The 8,322-nt window shown below is 45.5% G+C and overlaps 1 protein-coding gene across 1 annotated transcript in view; it reads left to right on the top strand.

The window, feature by feature from the left end:
- The first annotated feature begins 7,511 nt into the window (after positions 1–7,511).
- LOC121843452 (protein diaphanous homolog 2-like) overlaps positions 7,512–8,322 on the top strand; it is a 22,711-nt gene continuing 21,900 nt past the window's right edge. Inside the window, exon 1 of the mRNA XM_042313045.1 lies at positions 7,512–7,636. Within this exon, the coding sequence (XP_042168979.1) occupies positions 7,547–7,636 (90 nt within the window). The 5' untranslated portion in view covers positions 7,512–7,546. The remainder of the gene's footprint in view (positions 7,637–8,322) is intronic.

Genomic DNA, 8,322 nt, shown 5'->3' with positions numbered 1-8,322 from the left:
CTGTATATAGCCTCCACATTGACTCTGTACCGTAACACCCTGTATATAGCCTCCACATTGACTCTGTACCGTAACACCCTGTATATAGCCTCCACATTGACTCCCGTAACACCCTGTATATAGCCTCCACATTGACTCTGTACCGTAACACCCTGTATATAGCCTCCACATTGACTCTGTACCGTAACACCCTGTATATAGTCTCCACATTGACTCTGTACCGTCACACCCTGTATATAACCTCCACATTGACTCTGTACCGTAACACCCTGTATATATCCTCCACATTGACTCTGCTGCTCTTTAATTATTTGTTGCTTTTTCATTTTTTTTCTGAACACATTTCTCATCTTAACGTCTTGTAAATAAGCATACAATTTGATTTGATTTGAGTTGTAGTTTGTGGTCTGTATATTTGATCTTTTCATTGAGGATACCATCAACACCACAGGGATTTTTGGGGTTGGAGGGTTTGGTATTTTGTCCTGTAGATCATTAGATGTAATTGGAGAATCCAGTGGGTTCTGGTCGTCTTTAATAGTTGATTCTAAGATTAGTATTTGATCATTATGTTTTTGCTGGTTGTTGGTTGTTATCGGGCCAAAAAAAGATTGGAGAAGTGGTTTACCCAGACGTCTCTGTTTTGGATAGATATCTCTTCCTGTTCTTGTTTGTTTAGTGTTTTCCAATTTTTGCAGAAGTGGTTAGTCTTATCTTCCTCTCTCTCTCTATCTTCCTCTTCCTCTCTCTCTCTCGCTCTCTCCCTCCCTACTCACTCACAGGGATATTGGTATATTTATCTCTAGTCTGGGCAGAGAGGAGTGAGAGAGAGCAGAAGGGAACGAGAGAAACGTAGGGAGAAATTTCTGAGACTCAGTGTTTACCATAAGTGTGGTGATTTGATTTCTAAGTGTCTGTGGAGAATTTCATGTGGAAGCCAATGATGTTCTCCTCTCTTCTCTCTCTTCCTGTCTCTCCCTCTCCTCTTCTCTCTCTTCCTGTCTCTCCCTCTCTTCTCTATTCTCTCTCTTCCTGTCTCTCCCTCTCTTCTCTATTCTCTCTCTTCCTGTCTCTCCCTCTCTTCTCTATTCTCTCTTCCTGTCTCTCCCTCTCTTCTCTATTCTCTCTCTTCCTGTCTCTCCCTCTCTTCTCTATTCTCTCTCTTCCTGTCTCTCCCTCTCTTCTCTATTCTCTCTTCCTGTCTCTCCCTCTCTTCTCTATTCTCTCTCTTCCTGTCTCTCCCTCTCTTCTCTATTCTCTCTTCCTGTCTCTCCCTCTCTTCTCTATTCTCTCTCTTCCTGTCTCTCCCTCTCTTCTCTATTCTCTCTCTTCCTGTCTCTCCCTCTCTTCTCTATTCTCTCTCTTCCTGTCTCTCCCTCTCTTCTCTATTCTCTCTCTTCCTGTCTCTCCCTCTCTTCTCTATTCTCTCTCTTCCTGTCTCTCCCTCTCTTCTCTATTCTCTCTCTTCCTGTCTCTCCCTCTCTTCTCTATTCTCTCTCTTCCTGTCTCTCCCTCTCTTCTCTATTCTCTCTTCCTGTCTCTCCCTCTCTTCTCTATTCTCTCTCTCCTGTCTCTCCCTCTCTTCTCTTCTCTATTCTCTCTCTTCCTGTCTCTCCCTCTCTTCTCTATTCTCTCTCTTCCTGTCTCTCCCTCTCTCTCTCTTCTCTCTTCCTGTCTCTCCCTCTCTTCTCTATTCTCTCTTCCTGTCTCTCCCTCTCTTCTCTATTCTCTCTGTCTCTCCCTCTGTCTCTCCCTCTCTCTCTATTCTCTCTCTTCCTGTCTCTCCCTCTCTTCTCTATTCTCTCTCTTCCTGTCTCTCCCTCTCTTTCTCTATTCTCTCTCTTCCTGTCTCTCCCTCTCTTCTCTATTCTCTCTCTTCCTGTCTCTCCCTCTCTTCTCTATTCTCTCTTTCCTGTCTCTCCCTCTCTTCTCTATTCTCTCTTCCTGTCTCTCCCTCTCTTCTCTATTCTCTCTCTTCCTGTCTCTCCCTCTCTCCTCTGTCTCTCTCTCCCTCCTGTCTCTCCTCTCTCTTCTCTATTCTCTCTTCCTGTCTCTCCTCTTCTCTCTCTCCTATCTCTCTCTTCCTGTCTCTCCCTCTCTTCTCTATCTCTCTCTTCCTGTCTCTCCCTCTCTTCTCTATTCTCTCTCTTCCTGTCTCTCCCTCTCTTCTCTATTCTCTCTCTCCTGTCTCTCTCCTCTCTTCTCTATTCTCTCTCTTCCTGTCTCTCCCTCTCTTCTCTCTATTCTCTCTTCCTTCTCTGTCTCTCTCCTCTCTTCTCTATTCTCTCTCTTCCTGTCTCTCCCTCTCTCTCTCTGTTCTCTCTTCCTGTCTCTCCCTCTCTTCTCTATTCTCTCTTCCTGTCTCTCCCTCTCTCTCTCTCTGTCTCATCTCTCTCTTCCTGTCTCTCCCCTCTCTTCTCTATTCTCTCCTGTCTCTCCCTCTCTTCTCTATTCTCTCTCTTCCTGTCTCTCCCTCTCTTCTCTATTCTCTCTCTTCCTGTCTCTCCCTCTCTCTCTATTCTCTCTCTTCCTGTCTCTCCCTCTCTCTCTATTCTCTCTCTTCCTGTCTCTCCCTCTCTTCTCTATTCTCTCTCTTCCTGTCTCTCCCTCTCTCCCTCTCTATTCTCTCTTCCTGTCTCTCCCTCTCTTCTCTATTCTCTCTTCCTGTCTCTCCCTCTCTTCTCTATTCTCTCTTCCTGTCTCTCCCTCTCTTCTCTATTCTCTCTTCCTGTCTCTCCCTCTCTTCTCTATCTCTCTCTCTTCCTGTCTCTCCTCTCTCTCTCTCCCTCACTCTATTCTCTCTGTCTCCATCTCTCCCTCTCTTCTCTATTCTCTCTGTCTCTCTGTCTCTCCTCTCCTCCTCTCTTCTCTCTGTCTCTCTCTCTTCCTGTCTCTCCCTCCTCTATTCTCTCTGTCTCCATCTCTCCCTCACTCCGTTCTCTCTGTCTCCATCTCTCCCTCTCTCCTCTATTCTCTCTGTCTCCATCTCTCCCTCACTCTGTTCTCTCTGTCTCCATCTCTCCCTCACTCTTCTCTCTATTCTCTCTTTGTGTCTCCATCTCTCCCTCACTCCTCTATTCTCTCTGTCTCCATCTCTCCCTCACTCTATTCTCTCTGTCTCCATCTCTCCCTCACTCCGTTCTCTCTGTCTAAAAACCATCTCTCCATCTCTCTCCTCTCTCCTCTATTCTCTCTGTCTCCATCTCTCCCTCACTCCGTTCTCTCTGTCTCCATCTCTCCCTCTCTCCTCTTTCTCTCTGTCTCCATCTCTCCCTCTCTCCTTATTCTCTCTGTCTCCATCTCTGTTCTCTCCTAGTCTCTCTGTCTCCAATCTCTCCCTCACTCCGTTCTCTGTCTGTCCCATCTCTCCCTAAACAGAATCATCTCTGTCTCCATCTCTCCTCTCTCCTCTATTCTGTCTGTATCCATGTCTCCCTCACTCCGTTCTCTGTCTCTTCCCTCAATGACTCTCCCTCCCTCCGTTCTGTGTCTCCATCTCTCCCTCATGTCTAGATTAGTCTCAGTCTCCATCTCTAATCAGTCAGTTCTAATTCTCTGTCTCCATCTCTCCCTCAGTGTAGGATTCTAATGTCTCCATGTCTAGGATATATGAATGAGTGTGTTCTCTGTCTCCAGGCAAGATAATGAGTCATGTTCTCCAGATTTATGTCTCTGTCTAATGTCTCCATCTCTCCCTCACTCCGTGATAATGAGTCATGTCTCCATTAGTTCCATCTCTCCCTCTCTGTCTCCATCTCCCCTTCTCTGTCTCCATCTCTCCCATAATGAGTCTCTGTCTCCATCTCTCCCTCACTCTATTCTCTCTGTCTCCATCTCTCCCTCAGGGGTTCTGTTCTGTCTCCATCTCTCCCTGAGTGTGTTCTAGATCTATGTCATCTCCATCTCTCCCTTCCTGTCTCTCCCTCCGATAATGAGTCATCTCTGTCTCCATCTCTCCCTCACTCTATTCTCTGATCTCCATCTCTCCCTCAATGAGTCATTCTCTCTGATTCCTGTCTCTCCCCACTCTGTTAGTGGTCTGTAATTCCTGTCTCTCCCTCAGATAGTTCTCTTCTCTTCAGTCTCTCCCTCCCAGTGCTTGAGTGATGTGTCTGTAAACATGTCTCTGTGTATGGCAGCAAAGTGAAGCTTAGCTACTTTAGACCTGGTCTGTGTCCCAAATGACACACCATTCCTGTATAGACACTACTTTTGGCTAGGGGTCTGGAGTCATGTTCTAGTAGTGTAGTTAAAAACAGAATAGAGTATAATTTGGGAAACGACTGAGTCGTGCAGACCTCCTTCTCTCTCCTTTATTCATGTTGTTAGAAATGGGACTGTAAAAAGGATGTGATGTCCTCTCTAGATTAGTGTCATTCATGTGATAATGAGTATGTTCTAGATTAGTGTTAGAAACAGGACTGATAATGAGGATTGTGACTCTCATTACTTCCTGCTTTGTGTTCTCATGATAATGAGTCATGTTCTAGATTAGTGTCAGCTAGGACGTGATAATGAGTCATGTTCTAGATTAGTGTCAGCTAGGACGTGATAATGAGTCATGTTCTAGATTAGTGTCAGCTAGGACGTGATAATGAGTCATGTTCTAGATTAGTGTCAGCTAGGACGTGATAATGAGTCATGTTCTAGATTAGTGTCAGCTAGGACGTGATAATGAGTCATGTTCTAGATTAGTGTCAGCTAGGATGTGATAATGAGTCATGTTCTAGATTAGTGTCAGCTAGGATGTGATAATGAGTCATGTTCTAGATTAGTGTCAGCTAGGATGTGATAATGAGTCATGTTCTAGATTAGTGTCAGCCAGGACGTGATAATGAGTCATGTTCTAGATTAGTGTCAGCTAGGACGTGATAATGAGTCATGTTCTAGATTAGTGTCAGCTAGGATGTGATAATGAGTCATGTTCTAGATTAGTGTCAGCTAGGACGTGATAATGAGTCATGTTCTAGATTAGTGTCAGCTAGGATGTGATAATGAGTCATGTTCTAGATTAGTGTCAGCTAGGACGTGATAATGAGTCATGTTCTAGATTAGTGTCAGCTAGGACGTGATAATGAGTCATGTTCTAGATTAGTGTCAGCTAGGATGTGATAATGAGTCATGTTCTAGATTAGTGTCAGCTAGAGTCATGTGATAATGAGTCATGTTCTAGATTAGTGTCAGCCAGGACGTGATAATGAGTCATGTTCTAGATTAGTGTTTAGTGTCAGCTAGGATGTGATAATGAGTCATGTTCTAGATTAGTGTCAGCTAGGACGTGATAATGAGTCATGTTCTAGATTAGTGTCAGCTAGCTAGGATGTGATAATGAGTCATGTTCTAGATTAGTGTCAGTAGGACGTGATAATGAGTCATGTTCTAGATTAGTGTCAGCCAGGACGTGATAATGAGTCATGTTCTAGATTAGTGTTTAGTGTCAGCTAGGATGTGATAATGAGTCATGTTCTAGATTAGTGTTAATGAGTCATGTTCTAGATTAGTGTCAGGATGTGATAATGAGTCATGTTCTAGATTAGTGTCAGCTAGGATGTGATAATGAGTCATGTTCTAGATTAGTGTCAGCTAGGACGTGATAATGAGTCATGTTCTAGATTAGTGTCAGCCAGGACGTGATAATGAGTCATGTTCTAGATTAGTGTCAGCTAGGATGTGATAATGAGTCATGTTAGTGTCAGCTAATGAGTCATGTTCTATTAGTGTCAGCTAGGATGTGATAATGAGTCATGTTCTAGATTAGTGTCAGCCAGGACGTGATAATGAGTCATGTTCTAGATTAGTGTCAGCTAGGACGTGATAATGGGTCATGTTCTAGATTAGTGTCAGCTAGGATGTGATAATGAGACGTGTTCTGGATTCGTGTCAGCTAGGATGTGATAATGAGTCATGTTCTAGATTAGTGTCAGCTAGGACGTGATAATGAGTCATGTTCTAGATTAGTGTCAGCTAGGATGTGATAATGAGACGTGTTCTAGATTTGTGTCAGCTAGGATGTGATAATGAGTCATGTTCTAGATTAGTGTCAGCCAGGACGTGATAATGAGTCATGTTCTAGATTAGTGTCAGCTAGGATGTGATAATGAGACGTGTTCTAGATTAGTGTCAGCTAGGACGTGATAATGAGTCATGTTCTAGATTAGTGTCAGCCAGGACGTGATAATGAGTCATGTTCTAGATTAGTGTCAGCTAGGATGTGATAATGAGTCATGTTCTAGATTTGTGTCAGCTAGGACGTGATAATGGGTCATGTTCTAGATTAGTGTTTAGTGTCAGCTAGGATGTGATAATGAGTCATGTTCTAGATTAGTGTCAGCTAGGACGTGATAATGAGTCATGTTCTAGATTAGTGTTTAGTGTCAGCCGGATGTGATAATGAGTCATGTTCTAGATTAGTGTCAGCTACGACGTGATAATGAGTCATGTTCTAGATTAGTGTCAGCCAGGACGTGATAATGAGTCATGTTCTAGATTAGTGTCAGCCAGGACGTGATAATGAGTCATGTTCTAGATTAGTGTCAGCTAGGATGTGATAATGAGACGTGTTCTAGATTAGTGTCAGCTAAGATGTGATAATGAGTCATGTTCTAGATTAGTGTCAGCCAGGACGTGATAATGAGTCATGTTCTAGATTAGTGTCAGCTAGGACGTGATAATGAGTCATGTTCTAGATTAGTGTCAGCCAGGACGTGATAATGAGTCATGTTCTAGATTAGTGTCAGCTAGGATGTGATAATGAGACGTGTTCTAGATTTGTGTCAGCTAGGATGTGATAATGAGTCATGTTCTAGATTAGTGTCAGCTAGGACGTGATAATGAGACGTGTTCTAGATTTGTGTCAGCTAGGACGTGATAATGAGACGTGTTCTAGATTTGTGTCAGCTAGGACGTGATAATGAGACGTGTTCTAGATTAGTGTCAGCTAGGATGTGATAATGAGTCATGTTCTAGATTTGTGTCAGCTAGGATGTGATAATGAGTCATGTTCTAGATTAGTGTGTCAGCTAGGATGTGATAATGAGTCATGTTCTAGATTAGTGTCAGCTGGGATGTGATAATGAGTCATGTTCTAGATTGAGTGTCAGAGGCAGGACTGTGATAATGAGACAGTGTTCTAGATTCAGGCAGCACACTGGTGACTGATTTGTCCCTGTGTGTGAGTGGTGTCTTCACCTTGAGCTGGTCTGAGGCAGCGCTGTGATTGGTGCAGGCAGTGCTGTCATTGGTGCAGGCAGCGCTGTGATTGGTGCAGGCAGTGCTGTGCCTCAGGTCAAACACACACACAAACCAGATTATAATACAACACTCCTCACTGGAGACTCAGAACCAGCAGAACCAGATCCAGTCCAACAGAGACACTGTGCTGCACCTTGGCATCTTCTGAGTACGTGAAACAACAAGGCATTGTTTAATCTTTCCTCTCTGTGTGTGTGTGTGTGTGTGTGTGTGTGTGTGTGTGTGTGTGTGTGTGTGTGTGTGTGTGTGTGTGTGTCTAGTCTCAGCGGAGTCCCTGGAGAAGAACCTAGTTCAGATGGAGAGACAGCTGGTCCAACTAGAGAGAGATCTGGACACCTTCTCCTCTCCTGACGACTCTGAAGATCTCTTCACTGCCAAGATGTCTATATCCTTTACTTCAGACAGATTACACACACACACACACACACACACACACACACACACACACACACACACACACACAGAGACAGACAGACAGACAGACAGTGACTCCAGTGTTTTTTCTACATATACAATTCTTGGGCGGGTCACCAAAGTGGCCTCTGACTGGGTGTCTGGTAGTCAGAACAGGGTTGGCCCCACCTCTCTCTGGCCCCACCTCTCTCTGGCCCCACCTCTCTCTGGCCCCACCTCTCTCTGGCCCCACCTCTCTTGGCCCCACCTCTCTCTGGCCCCACCTCTCTCTGGCCCCACCTCTCTCTGGCCCATCTGGCCCCACCTCTCTCTGGCCCCACCTCTCTCTGGCCCCACCTCTCTCTGGCCCCACCTCTCTCTGGCCCCACCTCTCTCTGGCCCCACCTCTCTCTGGCATCACCGCTCTCTGGCCCCACCTCTCTCTGGCCCCACCTCTCTCTGGCCCCACCTCTCTGGCCCCACCGCTCTCTGGCCCCACCTCTCTCTGGCCCCACCTCTCTCTGGCCCCACCTCTCTCTGGCCCCACCTCCCCACCTCTCTGGCCCCACCTCTCTGGCTGGCCCCACCTCTCTCTGGCCCCACCTCTCTCTGCCCCACCTCTCTCTGGCCCCACCTCTCTCTGGCCCCACCTCTCTCTGGCCCCACCTCTCTCTGGCC

Source organism: Oncorhynchus tshawytscha, unplaced genomic scaffold (assembly GCF_018296145.1).
Source record: "Oncorhynchus tshawytscha isolate Ot180627B unplaced genomic scaffold, Otsh_v2.0 Un_contig_1550_pilon_pilon, whole genome shotgun sequence".
NCBI classification, from domain to species: domain Eukaryota; kingdom Metazoa; phylum Chordata; class Actinopteri; order Salmoniformes; family Salmonidae; genus Oncorhynchus; species Oncorhynchus tshawytscha.
This window is presented reverse-complemented; position numbering and strand designations above follow the sequence as displayed.